Here is a 14,578-nt window from a genome sequence, read left to right on the forward strand (position 1 = left end):
GGCAGAGTGGGCGGCCGCGGGGGACACGGCCAGGCTCTTCTTCCTCTCAGCTGGGACGTGATGCTGCGCTGTGGTCCACGCCGGCCGCGCAACAGAGGCCCCTCTATTTCTCTGTTTTAAAGCACTGTATCAGCTTTACTGAGGTGTAACTGATACACATTTGCAAAGTGCACAGTGTGGTGTTTTCTTGTGTGCACACTCGTGGCTCCCCGCAGGAGAGTGGACACAGCCATCACTCCCAAAGTGCCCCTGCCCGCACCCCCAGCCGCAGGCCACCCACGAGCTGCCTCCTAGAGATTCATTAGCAAAGCTGTAGAAAGCAGCCCAGTCTTTCAAAATAGGATCTAAATCGGAACAAGGTTCTTCCGTGTCTCTCTGTGTCAGGCTGATAAGTACTAGAACGTCAAACAATTTTATTAAATTTAAATACTTGCTCGAAAGCGGTAAGTCAATTTGCCTGTGAGTTTATGGCCATTGACGAGGCAGAAGCGCTGCTGCTGGTTTGGATCAACGACAAGCGTTTAGCCAGTGACCCGTTTAGCCAGTGACCCGTCTCCGAGGCCGTGGGAGGTGAGCAAGATGCTGAGTACTGACCCTGAAGGACGCCCCTGGGGCCGAGCTGAAATGATTCCTCCAAGGCTGGTCGGGGGTGGTTGGATACATTTGGCAAAGAAGTGTTTGTTTATAGATTAAACAGCACATTAGACACGCCCTGTGTATAAGAAAGGTTAAAACAGGGAATCATTGGGGGGTGTAGAACGGATTAATTCCATTTACATGATTTCTCCTGGGAAAAGATGATTCAGTTTTCTAACATCGCTTCTCGAACAGCCGGCTGGAGTGAATTACTGTAAGCCCGAGACCGAGACTCCAGCTTCGCCAACAGGCGTGGTAATCAGTGCATGTGGACAGCTATTGTTCCGTGGGTGGCTGGACCTGCCTGGACTTCAGGAGACCCCCAGGCATCCGACCTTTGTCCCTAGGAGGACGGCAAGTGGCTGAGACGGTGTCTGAGTCACCAAGCTCCAGGGAGAAAACCCTCCGCCCAGGGTGCAGATGAAGGGTCTGGTCAGCAGATGAAGAAATCGCCGACTGTAGTTTTGTTTTTTTTAATCCTCAGTCGAGAATCTTTTTCTAGTATCTTCAGATAGAGTGGGAGAGGGAGAGAGAGAAACATCGACGTGAGAGGGACACATCGACCAGTTGCCTCCTACACGACCACCAAAGCGTGTCGGGTCTGCAGGGCAAGGCCTGGGGAGGAGCTCCGTCCACCCGGGGTCCTCAGAGATGAGGCCCGTGCCCTGAATGGCCACACGCGCCTTCGAGCTGCAAAGGAGAAGCTGTGCACCCGAGGTCATCACAGGGGACCCGACGTTCTGAGCCAAGTTAGGGAAGGTGACCGGGAATGGGAGGACGAGTGTGGAGGAGGAACTCCTGACAGGTCTGGGAGATGCTCACTCCCAGTGACCGCGACCTTGGGAACAAACAGCACTCAGAGACTGGACACCAGGCACACCCAGGGCCCTGCTGGTTCCTGTCCCGCGGAAGTTCCTCTGAGCAGAATTCCAGGGGCCTCTTTCAGGGTCCTGGTGTCAGCGACTGGTCTGCCCCAGGTCAGTGGGGTCATTACTCAGTGCAGTTGGTCCTGAGGCCAGCACAGGGGTGAGTGTCTGGTGCGGCTGCTTTTCTGGGCCTGGAGCTGAAATACAACTGAGGACTGAGTGCGGCCTCCAGGAGGAAAGGTTGGCAGGTCCAAACCGTGAGCAGAGACATGCTGATGTTGGGGGGGGGGCTTGTTTTCCCTGTTTACCCCTTGCTAGGCGGCAGGGCCTTTCTGCCCTGGTGACCTTCTTTCTGCACCTGGCCCATTGTCTTTGCTCATCACTTCTGTCGAACTGCCTCTGCGTTCGCCGGAGGCCTCTCTGCGCGGTGTGTGTTTACGGTCTTCTCCCTGTGTCCTCACAGGGTCCTTCTGTCCCTCCGTGCGTCTGTCACAATGAATTGGGGCGCAAGCTCATTCCTTTGCCAGGGCTGTGGGGTCCAGTACAGAGAGCCTGCTCTCAGGGAGGAAGCGCGGGGCAGTGAGGAGTGGGAACCCGGGACACCCGCCCCTCCTCCACTTCTTGGAAGCAACAGATAAACACTGGAGTTGAGGAAGTCCTCCTGGGGGTGCCTAGCCCGAAGCCCGGTGACTAACCCTGGCTGCTGCTGCGCCGGGTCCAAAGAGGCGGGTCCCCTGAAGGAGGTGCAGCGGAGAGGCGCGCAGCCAATAAGAAACGCGGCGGGTGAGTAAGCGGCGGGGGCGGGGGGAAGGAAGGACCGGTTCCTATATAAGGGCCGCGGCTCGGCGTCCGGTACCCGTGCAACATGGCCCTGCGATCCGATTCTGTGCTGCTGCCGCTGCTGAGCCTGCTTCTGCTCCTTGGGGCGCAGGTGGGTGCGCGGCCGGGGGTTCTGGGGAGGGAAGACACCGACAACCTGGAGGGGGCCCAGCCCGGGGTGGGACCAAGTCCCGGACAAAAATCTGAGTTCTGGAGTCTGGAGGGAAAGACAGAGCGTCCCGCCCCCCTCCCCCCTCCCCAGCCCCCGGATCCCCAGCGGCCCAGAAATGGAACATTCTCCCACTGCAGGCCGGGCTGCGCGCTCCGAGTCCCCTCAGTGGAGGAGGAGCCTGCGGAGCGAGCAGACGGTGGGCATGCCCCCGAGGCCACCCCTGCCCGGTGCTCTCCCGTGGCCGGGGGCTGGGCAGAGAGGGCAGCTGGGGAGGAGCTTAGACGTGATGCTCCGCTGTGGTCTATGCCAGCGGCCCGGTGACAGGCTGGTTTATTTATCTGTTTTTAGTGTGGGGGGGGCACTTTAATATATATTTTTTTGTCCTCACCTGGGGATATTTTTCCATTCGTCTTCAGACAGAGTGGCAGGGGGAGAGAGAGAGAGAGAGAGAGAGAGAGAGAGAGAGAGAAACACAACTACTGGTTGCCTCCCACAGACCTAGACCAGGTATGTGCCATTGATCAGAGTCGAACTCAGGACTCATTGTTTCCCCAGCCTGCTGTTCTAACTGCTGAGCCAAACCAGCCAGGGCCTCAGTGCTATTTAAAACACTGAAGTGTCGCCCTGGCCAATTTGGCTCAGTGGTAGAGCATCAACCTGCAGTCCAGAGAGACCTGGGTTCAGTTCCCGCTAAGGGCATGTACCTCGGTTGCGGTTTGTCCCCAGCCCTGGTTGGCTCGTGCGGGTGGCAACCACTCAAGGTGTCTCTTTCACATCGATGTTTCTCTCTCTCTCTCCCTAACCACTCTATCTGAACAAAGAATGGAAAAATGTCCTTAGGTGAGGATAAAAATAAATAAATAAATAAATAAAACACTGAAGTGTCAAACAGAGAGACAGGTGCGATGAAACAGTGTCTCTAACAGCTGAGAGGAGACAGGTGCCATGATACAGTCTCTCTAACAGCTGAGAGGAGACAGGTGCGATGAAACAGTGTCTCTAACAGCTGAGAGGAGACCGGTGCGATGAAACAGTGCATCTAACAGCTGAGAGGAGACAGGTGCGATGACACAGTGTATCTAACAGCTGAGAGGAGACAGGTGCCATGATACAGTCTCTCTAACAGCTGAGAGGAGACAGGTGCCATGAAACAGTGTCTCTAACAGCTGAGAGGAGACCGGTGCGATGAAACAGTGTCTCTAACAGCTGAGAGGAGACAGGTGCGATGACACAGTGTATCTAACAGCTGAGAGGAGACAGGTGCCATGACACAGTGTATCTAACAGCTGAGAGGAGACAGGTGCCATGACACAGTGTATCTAACAGCTGAGAGGAGACAGGTGCCATGATACAGTCTCTCTAACAGCTGAGAGGAGACAGGTGCCATGAAACAGTGTCTCTAACAGCTGAGAGGAGACAGGTGCGATGAAACAGTGTCTCTAACAGCTGAGAGGAGACAGGTGCGATGACACAGTGTATCTAACAGCTGAGAGGAGACAGGTGCCATGACACAGTGTATCTAACAGCTGAGAGGAGACCGGTGCGATGAAACAGTGCATCTAACAGCTGAGAGGAGACAGGTGCGATGACACAGTGTATCTAACAGCTGAGAGGAGACAGGTGCCATGATACAGTCTCTCTAACAGCTGAGAGGAGACAGGTGCCATGAAACAGTGTCTCTAACAGCTGAGAGGAGACCGGTGCGATGAAACAGTGTCTCTAACAGCTGAGAGGAGACAGGTGCGATGACACAGTGTATCTAACAGCTGAGAGGAGACAGGTGCCATGACACAGTGTATCTAACAGCTGAGAGGAGACAGGTGCCATGACACAGTGTATCTAACAGCTGAGAGGAGACAGGTGCCATGATACAGTCTCTCTAACAGCTGAGAGGAGACAGGTGCCATGAAACAGTGTCTCTAACAGCTGAGAGGAGACAGGTGCGATGAAACAGTGTCTCTAACAGCTGAGAGGAGACAGGTGCGATGACACAGTGTATCTAACAGCTGAGAGGAGACAGGTGCCATGACACAGTGTATCTAACAGCTGAGAGGAGACAGGTGTGATCAAACAGTGTATCTAACAGCTGAGCCAGGCCAGTGTCCATGAGGCTCCTCAGAGGAGGCCCTTTCCTTCTCCCAGGCACTGTTTCCAGCCCAGAAATAACCCAGTCTGGGCCTCAGCATATTCACTAAGCAGTGTGCACAGTGGAGGACTTTCTCCCTTAGAGTAGATTCCATGAGCTAGCCCCGGAAACAGGGAAGAATTAAGTTCTGAGTGGAATTAGGAGATCTCTGTGATTCAGGTAGGGAAGGTTTGTTTGTCTGGGAAAAGACTTGAACTGGACCCTGAAGATTTTGGGTAGAAAATAGCAGGTATCCGTGGTATGTAGATGACTGCATTAAAAGGGTGTGCTCAGTGGTTAGAGCATTGGCTAGCACACCGAAGGGCAGTGGGTTCGATACCCTGCCATGGTTCGGCACATGAGGGAGGCAACCAATCAGCGTGTCCCTCTCACATCATGCTTCTCTCCCTCCTTCTCTATGTCTCTCCCCTTCCCTCCCTTCGTTTCCTTCTCTAAAAACCAGTGGAAAAAATATCCTGGGTTGAAGATTAACAACGACGAAAACAAAACAGGGTGTGACTTAGTTGGTTGGAGTGTCATCCTGTGCACAGAGGGGTCTCAGGTTTGATCTCTGGTCAGGGCACATAGCTGGGTTGTGGGTTCAATCCCTGGGGGGTGGTGGGGAAGGGACAGGAGGCAGCTAATCAATATTTTTTTCTCACAGCACTCTCTTCCCCTGTTTAGGCCCCTCGGGTTTGCTTCACATGTTTTGAGGTCCTGGGATCAGAAGCATAAATGTGTGTTATTGTTATCCCTTCCTGCTACATTGATCCTTTTAGCAACACATAATGTCCTTCTTTGTCTCTGGTAACAGTATCTTAGCTAACGTGGATTTTGTCTGATCTGCATGCCCCCCCCCTTGGTGACCGTGCACCTCATACCCTTTGCCATCGTGTCTCTTCCAGCCTCTGTGTGTATTTGGACATGAAGTGAGTCTCTTGTAGACAGTGTGTAGTTGGGTAATTTTTTTAATCCATTGTGTCCATCTCTGTCTTCTATGGGAGAGTTTGATGCATTTACATTTAAAGTTATTACTACTGAGGAGGGACTTACTTCTGCCACTTTGCGGGTTGGGGGTCCAGGTGCTTGTGGCCCCCTCCCCTCTCGCTTTTTCTCCTGGAATCAAGCAGAGCCTCAGAAGAGGCCCCACACAAGTGCTGTCCCCAACAATGCTGTCACGTCACTGTTTCTGCCCTCCCCACATCTGTCAGCAGCCCCAACCCTGGCGCTCTGTCTGCAGGGGGGTCGCGGGGCCCAGACCTACTGAAGGGGCCCCTCTGAGCGGCTCAGGACAGTTCAGCCTGTTCTTGTTTCCCCCTGTCCGGCCACCCCCTCCTCCTTCAGGGAACCTGCTCCTTCGTGCCCCCTGGCTTGATGGGGTGGCCACTGTCCCACTTTTAAGTGTGGCCACCCCTGATTATGTTTGTCTAGCTGATGTCGATGTTACTGTTGCTAAATTCTTCTCCTTGGAAAACCTGAACATTGTGACACGTTCCACCCTGGGGGATGAGATGAGGAGGCTCATTTTCTGACCCCACAGGAGGCTCCAGTGAGCCCCTGACCTGCCCGTGGCCCAGGCAGCAGACACGGTGGAGTTCGCGTGGGCTGGGGCGTGTGCAGGAAGGCGCCCCAACTCTCCAGTGAGAAGGTCACGGGGGAGACCTGGCGCGGGGTCACAGTGCCCGCTGCTTTCCGGTGACATTGGGATTCACCGCATGTGACAGAGGGACCAGCCCAGCACAGGGCCCGTGAGGTGGCCAGTACCGAGGACACGCTCTTGTCCTTCTGCAGCTGGCGGTGGCCGCCTCGACCAAGCTGATTTCCAAGCTGAGCTGGGAGCCCCGCAGCATGATGAGTCCGTGCGGGCTCGACGAGTACCCCTCTGCCAGCAACTGCTGCCGGCGCTGCCCTGCGGGTGAGTCCCGGCGGTTCGCGTTCTGTCCGGCGGGTCCCCGGAGCCAAGACACATCCAGCCCGACCCGTGTGCTCAGTGATTGAACGTCGACCCTGCACCAAGAGGTCGCAGGTTTGCTTCCCAGTCAGGGCACGTGCCCGGGTTGTGGGCCAGATCCCGACTGGGAGGCAAGCAGGAGGCAGCCAGTCAGTGTTCTCTCTCGTCGATGTTTCTCTCTCTCTCAAATCAATTTTAACACAATATATATTTTTTTATCCTCACCCAAGGACATTTTTGCATGTAAGTTCAGATAGAGCCGGTGGGAGAGGGTGAGGAAGAGAGAGAGAGAGAGAGAAACATCCACGTAAGAGAGACACATTGACTGGTTGCCTCCTACAGACGCCCTGAACTGGGGCTGGAAACTGAACCCAGGACCCTTCGGTGTGTGGGTCGATGCTGTAACCACTGAGCCACGCCAGCCAGGGCCAGAGGTTATTCTGATGCAAAAGTCCAAGACGTTCGTATTTCTGTGCTGTCCTGGAGCGGCCAGCCCCAGGGACTGGGGTGCGGGCCTCACAGCGGGGACGCCAGGCGTGCCTGGCGGGGGTGTGACTCCTGCCCGACCTGTCGCACAGGCCAGTATGTCCGTGAGCCCTGCAGCAGCACCCACACCCAGAGCGAGTGTGCGATGTGTGATGAAGGGACGTTCACGGCCTTCCCCAACGGCCTGCGGTCCTGCTTGCTGTGTTCTTCCTGCTCCGAGGGTGAGTCTCAGCACACCCACCTTGCCTGACCTTGACACTGCAGCCCTGGACCCCGCTGCGGCCGGGCTGGGACTACGTCCCCAGACGCCCCGGACATCGGGCCTGTCCATGGAGCACAGGATGTCCGCTGTCAGCCCTGGACACTGCGAAGCCAGGTGCCCGTGCCCCAGCCTCTGGGGAAGGGAAGGACAGCACCCCCGAAAGCCCAGGCGCCCCGCTGCCAAGAGCTGGAGGACGTTGATCAGCACGAACGTTGTCCCCGTGGGTGGTGACTGTGCGAGACAGTGACAAGACCCGCAGGGACACCTGGTTCAGAGTTTGCAGCCACATTCTTCATTATGAATCTTTGTATTTAAATTGGAAATTAGAAAATTTGATCTAGGAAACTTGGAACACACACACACGGTATAAATAGGTAAATAATAGCCCCTAGTTAATGAGAAAATGTTAATTGCAAATTTTTTAAACATGTAGAAAAGTTGAAAGAACAGAACATAAGGCACAGACGACTAAACAGTTGGTAGTTTTGATCACATTTCTGTGTGTGTGTGTGTGTGTGCATGTGGGTGAGTGTATTCATGTGTGTGCATGTGGGTGAGTGCGTTCATGTGTGTGCATGCATGTGTTACACAGGGCGAACCACTTCAAAGTCAGCTGCAGACATTATTTTATCACCGCCCACACTTCCTAGGAGCACACTCATTCCCGCACAGACCCAGGGCCATCACCCACCCAGGGGGATCAGGAGGGTTCCCCAACATCCAGTGCAACTCGGATTTTCTGTCACCCAAGGTTTCTTTATTATATATATTTTTATTGTTTTGAGTGGGAGAGAGAGAGAGAGAGACATATGCATTGGTTGCCTCCAGCATGGCCCTAACGGGACCAGGGACCAAACCTGCAACCAAGGTACAAGCCCTTGACCAGGAATCGAACCAGTGACTCTTCAGTCTGCAAGCTGACACTCTAGCTGCTGAGCCAAAGTGGCCAGGGCCCAGTTTTTCTTTAAAATGTCCCCTTATTGTTCATCCGCGAGGACGGAGTAGAGACCTCTACCCCACAGCCCGCAGCCCCGACCCCAAGGGATTAGCTAAGATGACTTGGGTTTTCTGTCCCAAATCTGACGACGGTTACCTAACCTCAGACGGACACTGGCGTGACTTCTAGAACTTGGGTCCCTGGGGCACTGAGTTCCGTAACCGCGGTTACAAAGTGGGCGCCCCTAGGAAGCACCCTGTGTTCTGGGAGGCACCCAGGAGGCTGGCGAACAGGGCGAGGCAGGCTGTCAGCTTCGTAAGTGAGAGACCCCCCTGGGGACATTTTGAGACCGTGGTGCCCAGCGGATCCGTGGGACTCAGTTTCCGAGCCAGCACCCCGCCTGTCGGGTGGCCCTGGGGAGACAGGGGTGCAGAGGTGGGGGGCGTCCCCAGCAGGGTTTCCCACCACCCTCAGGACCATCGGGTGCACCTGCTTGGCTGGCTGAGGTCCTTCCTGCGGCCACACTGCTTCCAGCCCGCGTGGCCACGTGGGGGCACCCGTAGGCACCCGCGGGGACAGGAGGACGGCGTGGCCCTGGGACTGACCCCTCGTTCTGCCCTGCAGACCAGGAAGTGGTGGCGGAGTGCACTCCCACCAGCAACCGCAAGTGCCAGTGCCAGACGGGCCGCTACCGCCACCCCGACTCCAATGAGTTCTGCGCACCGTGCAGCTCGTAGGTGACCGCGCCGAGCCCGGGCGGGCTAGCGGGCTGGGCTGGGCTTCTGGGCTGAGCCCTGGACCGACCCCCCTCCCCTCCCCAGCTCGGAGCTCCTGTCGATGTCCAGGTCGTTCCCCATCTGGACAGGGCCTGTTTCCCAGGGATTTCCTCCCTCCTAACGTGTCTGGTTGCTGTCCCTGCTCCGTGCACGGCGTCCTTTCTCAAGGCCCGTGTTCCCCGAGGGCCCGTCATCCTGTCCGCCGTCCATCGGAGCTCGTGTCCCTGGGTCCCCAGCTACTCACCGCTCTCAGGGTCGCTCCCAGTGGCCAGGGCGCGACCTCCCACCCCGCCCTCCCGGCTCTGCCACCGCACCCCTCTCTGGGTGGCTCTTTGTTGTGCTGGAGGGGGTCCCGATGTCACATCCCGGGAAAGGATGAGGGACGAACTGGACTTCGGATCCTTGGCTTTTACAGACGCTCTGTCCTTCCCTCTCGACAACTGATCGTCTGTGTGTAGAATTCTGGGGGCATCTCACCATGTCCTCTGGCACCCGAGTTCCTGACCAGCTGCCCAATGCCTCACACCAAGGGCACGACAGCACCTTCGTGTCCGGCCTCCTCCAAGGCTGGGTTCAGTCCAAAGAGAGCAACGTGGCAGGCTGGGCGGGCTTCCGGATCCCATAGGGTGTCCAACCTGGAGGTGCTCAGTGGCTTTTCCCTCGTGACCGAGTTTGGCGTCTGGGAACAAGCCTCATGCCCTCAGAAAGGAGGTGGGGAGCCGGTGAGGGCCGCAAGCGTGGGCTGGGGACTCAGACGTCCCTACAGGTCGTCCTTCCGTGTGCGGAGAGCTGTGAGCACTGAGGTGCTGGCAGGTGACCCGCTCGTCCCGGGTCTGAGCAAACCTACCTGTGGCATCAGAAAGCCCCTCATTTGCAACACTTAGGAAGGGTACCTCATTGCTGAGCTGCGTTCACAGCTGGACGGTCCCTTCCCTCTGGCCACGGGCCTACACACGAGGGCTTGAGGCGTCCTGGGGGGGGGTCCATCCCTGTCCGCTAGGAGGGTGTGGGGGGCGCGTGGTGCCGGGTGAGAGCTGGGGCTCTCCCTGCCCCCGGGCCCCTTGTGGGGTGTCCGGGCACGGCACACGGTGCCCCCGTGAGTGGGATGGGGAAGCTCCCTCTGGAGCCAGCCCAGAGCCCACCTGGTGGTGCCAACGCCACCCCTGTGCCGGGGGCCTGGGCAGAGTGGAACGGGAATAGTGAGGGCATCTCCCTCCCCAGGTGTCCCAAAGGGAAGGTCGTCCTGCGGACGTGCAATGCCACAGCAGACACCGTGTGCGGCCTGCCCGGTCCAGGTAAGGGGCTGGTGTCGTTGCTTCTCGTATGTGTTTTATGCAGGTGAAATCATGGGGTAGAAAATGAGCCGGTTCACGGGGAACAGCCGCGTGGCTCTGAGCTCCACCACCTCTGGCTCTGAACACCTCAGCGGTCACCCAGCAGATCCCCGTACCCCCCCGCCCCCGCCCGCAGCCCAGCGACCCAGATTGCTTTTAGTTGTTAGCTTTCCCTCTTGGAGGAACCCAGACGTTGGGGAACCACACAGCTGGGGGACACGAGGCACACCAGGCCCCTTCCTGCAGCTTCCCTGGCGGGATCCCTGGCCCGGCCCTCCTATCTCAGAGGGGTCCCTCCTGCACCCTGCCCTTAACCACAGCGTGCTGTCTGTCTTTACAGGTGACCGTGACGGACAAGAAAGTGTGGTGAGTACCGGCCAGGGTACACTGAGCACAGTGCCCGTCCCAGCCCAGCCTCCCGTCCAGGGTCAGACAGCCCCACATTAGGAGGGCCGAGTCAGCCCCAGGACGCCCCTCACTGCTGGGTATCAGCCAGACATGAGCTGAGGGCCAGAGCCAGAGGACCTTCGACTCTGGAGGGTTCCATTCACATTGAGGAAACCGAGGCAGCCACAGGCCTCGAGGTGCCTTGACCGAGGCCAGCCGAGCCAGCTGAGACCAAGCTGACCACGCTGAGCCCTGGGATCCACGGACCGCTGATCTCGGGGTGGGGGGTTCAGACAAGGGTGCTGGATGCCCCACTCAATACATTTCCTTCTGTGTTAGAGGCCGGAAGGCTCGGCACCCTTCAGGTCATTGCACGAGAACCCGGGTGCGGACTCTCCGGGCCCCCGGAACCGAGACGTCAGCTTGGATGTGCCCTGTGAGACCCCGATGCTCCCCCGGACCCCAGAGAGCCCAGCGGGTGTGCAGGGCCCGCAGCCTGCGGCAGGGGAAGGGCTGGGCCCCACCCCGCCACCACCGCCTGCCCGTCTGAACCAGGCCGACCGCAGTGTCTGACCCTGAGGATGGGTGACATGGCCGTCGCATGTGTGTTGTAGGTGCCGTCGTTTCGCTCCTCCTCCGAGGGCTCTCTTAACATTTGAAATATAACTTATTTTTATAATACACAAAACAATGTATTATAACTGACTTCCAGAACTGCCCAAATCATTTTTTTAAATGATTTAAATTTTTTTTCCACATTTCTTTAAATGTCAAATTTTCTTTGGCAAATGTATCCAAAACATTCCAGTTTCATTTCAGAACTTATGTATTTATCTAATCGGGTGCCCTACATTGATGTTCATCAAGACACCTTTCTTTAAGCCCTAATGGTTTGAATGCTCCCTTTAAAATGTGTATCATACGTGGTCGTTCTCAAAGATGTTCTGGAGAAAAAGTTATGAATTCGACACCCATACATTCTTTGTTTCTGTTACAGCGCAGTAATTTCTCCTCTAACCCTAGGGGTGTGTCAGCTGAGCAGGGCTGCTCCCTGTCCTCAGAGCTGATGCAACTCATGAGGAGCCCTTAGCTCTGTTCCACTCTTACTCATTTCAGCCTCCCGAGAAGGTCTTTCCTGAATCAGCTTCCCCTACTTTGCCTTTTCCTCATTTAATCCTTTCTGGGGAAGATTCTCGTAAAGTCCTTCTGGAGATCACTGCAAGACCCTGTACCAGGTGATTTTTTTTTTTTTATCCTCACCCGAGGACATTTTTCCTTTTTTTTTGTACAGATAGAGTGGGAGGGAGAGAGAGGGAAACATCGATGTGAAAGGGACACATCGAGTGGTTGCCACCCGCACGACCAACCAGGGCCGGGGACAAACTGCAACCCAGGTACATGCCCTTAGCGGGAACCGAACCCGGGTCTCTCAGGACCGCAGGCGGACACTCCAACCGCTGAGCCAAACCGGCCAGGGCTGTACCAAGTGATTTAGAGTCACCTGCACTGATACTTGTTTTTTTTCATCCTCACCCAAGGACATTTTTCCATTTTTTGTTGAGATAGAGTGGGAGGGAGAGAGGAAGACAGAGAGTAGGAAACATCGACATGAGAGGGACACAGCAACTAGCTGCCACCCACACGACCCCAACCAGGGCCAGGGACAAGCCACAACCGAGGCGCATGCCCTTGGCGGGAACCGAACCCGGGACTCGCTGGTCCGCGGGCCGACGCTCTAACCGCTGAGCCAGACCGGCCAGGGCAATGGTATTTTTCAAATAGGAACTTTCTTCAAATTCACTGTCCATGTGTTTCAAATTACCTTGAAATTCCAGACGGTTTTCTTCTGTTGAGAGGCTGTTTCCTCTGCCGAGCTCTGGTGGTTCCTTCCTTCCCTGCTGGAAGACGCGGGACCACGCTGACAGGAATGACGGGACACTCCACACCCTTCTCCCAGGTGGTTTTCCGGGACCGCCTGCAGGGGGCGATGCTGGACCGGCACAGCCCTGTGGGGTGCTGGGGAACCACAGCTCAGTCTGAAGGGCTTTCCCTCTGGAAAATGAAATCTCCGTTTACCTCTCCCTCCACCATCCCCACAGCGCAGAAAACTCTTTTTTCCCCTTGGTTTGAAATAAAGTGAAAGGGAAGGAGAGAAAGAGAAACATGGAGCTGAGAGAGGCACATCGATTGGTTGCCTCCTGCACGATCCCAGCTGTACCCGGGGACGAACCTGCAGCCCAGGTACGTGCCCTTGACAGGAATCGGACCCGTGACACTTCAGTCTGCAGGCTGATGCTTGGACCGCTGTGCTAAACAGCCAGGGTTCTAGTGTCCTGTTAGTCAATCGGAGCAACCCCTTCAGGGGACTGCGCCCCGAGTCCCTTGAGGACCCTGAGTATAGAGAGGCCCCTGTACCGGCCCCGCCCACCACGGGGGAGCAGCAGGGCCAGCCTGGACCAGCCGGACCAGCGGTCACTTGGCCTCTTCCCACTGCAGGGGTCGCTGGCGTCACCCAGCAGAACTCCGGAGCGTCCGGGTGGGGGCTGGGGGACCGAGGGAGGGTGCTGCCTTCCTGGGGTCCTGTCCACGGTGACTGCAGACAGCCACTCTACCACAGCGGGGCCAGGAGTCCAAGGTCAAGGTGTCCCAGAGCTGCACCCCCTCCGGGGGCCCAGGCCTGATCCTTCCTCAGGCTTCAGATGGCCGCGGGCACCCTGGGCCGATGGACACGCTCCTGTCTCTGCCCCGGTCGTCACACGGCCCCTGCTCTGTGTCCCTCCTCTGCCCTGACGGGGTGCCCGGTCCTCGGCCTTGCTGAGTCCCTCTGAGCTGTTTGCACAAAATAAAGGCTCCTCCCTCACCGCACCCCAAATTGGGGTCTCTGTTGCAGATGAACTGACAAGCCTTGGCAGAGCTGGGGACCGTGGGGTGGGGTCTTCCAGGAGAAAGGGGAACTGCTTTCTCCGGACGGGGAGAGAGCAGCCTGGGCAGGGCGTGGGGGTGGATTCCTCAACCAGATGGCCCGGCAGGGCCAGCAGGGGGCACATGGGGAGTCCATGGTGCCTAACAAGGACCTAAGGCTTAGCCCTCACTGGGGGTCCTGTGGGAACCTGGAGGGGCAGGGTGGGGTGAACCTGGGCCCTGTCTGCCACTCCACTAACTCACGGGTGCATCTGTGGGCAGACAAACCTGCGGCTGCCCAGCGGGGCACAGGGACCCCCAGGAATGCAGAATCACTTACATATGTCCCCCCCTTTTTCCCCATTGACCCCCTCCTCCCCAATCCAGCCCCCTCCTGCCTTCCCCACACTATTGGCGGGTCCATTGGTTTCACCACTTTGGCTATCTCAGTGGGTTTGCAGCCTGCCCAATTTTCCCAGTGGGAGTTGCTGTTCTGCTGTTTGTGGCTCCCTCTGCTGGTTTGGGTGAGTGTGGGAGGACCCACATTGAACGCCACTGTCAAGTTTTGCTTTCCTGGGTAGATTTGCAAGCCCAGGAAAGGTTCAGGTAGCCTCTAGCTTTTTGCCTGCAGGCTATTAGTCTCAGTTACTTGAGGAGCCTTGGGTTGTAGCCCTCAAATGCATGAAAAACTCCCTCAGGGGTTCCGTGTAAGAGGATCTCCAGAGGGTGGGGCAGATGCTGTTTGTTAAAGATCAATAATAAAAAAGAATCTAAAGACCCTACTTAAAAATGAACATATGCAGGGTCCCTCCTGGTGGCCTGCCTTGTCACTTTCGAGTATAGGGACAATTTCTTTTCTTTCTTTTTGTTTGTTAACCCTCACCCTAGGATATTTTTCCATTGATTTTTAGATAGAGTGGAAGGGA

General features: G+C 56.5%; 1 protein-coding gene across 1 annotated transcript; it reads left to right on the forward strand.

Annotated features, from left to right (window-relative positions):
- Nucleotides 1–2,367: 2,367 nt before the first annotated feature.
- LOC118643126 (tumor necrosis factor receptor superfamily member 22-like) lies at nt 2,368–11,324 on the forward strand. The gene is made up of 7 exons (XM_036281033.1): nt 2,368–2,433; nt 6,410–6,533; nt 7,148–7,276; nt 8,879–8,987; nt 10,252–10,325; nt 10,705–10,730; nt 11,091–11,324. Exons 1-7 carry the CDS (start codon nt 2,368–2,370, stop codon nt 11,322–11,324), a joined length of 762 nt encoding a protein of 253 aa, XP_036136926.1.
- The last annotated feature ends 3,254 nt before the right edge of the window (nt 11,325–14,578 follow it).

Source organism: Molossus molossus, unplaced genomic scaffold (assembly GCF_014108415.1).
Source record: "Molossus molossus isolate mMolMol1 unplaced genomic scaffold, mMolMol1.p scaffold_m16_p_31, whole genome shotgun sequence".
Classification (NCBI taxonomy): domain Eukaryota; kingdom Metazoa; phylum Chordata; class Mammalia; order Chiroptera; family Molossidae; genus Molossus; species Molossus molossus.

Coding starts and splice junctions, on each gene's coding strand:
- LOC118643126 (XM_036281033.1), top strand. CDS start 2,368: ATGGCCCTGCGATCCGATTCTGTGCTGCTGCCGCTGCTGAGCCTGCTT. Junction 6,534..7,147: donor CTGCCGGCGCTGCCCTGCGG/GTGAGTCCCGGC, acceptor CCTGTCGCACAG/GCCAGTATGTCCGTGAGCCC. Junction 7,277..8,878: donor GTGTTCTTCCTGCTCCGAGG/GTGAGTCTCAGC, acceptor TCTGCCCTGCAG/ACCAGGAAGTGGTGGCGGAG.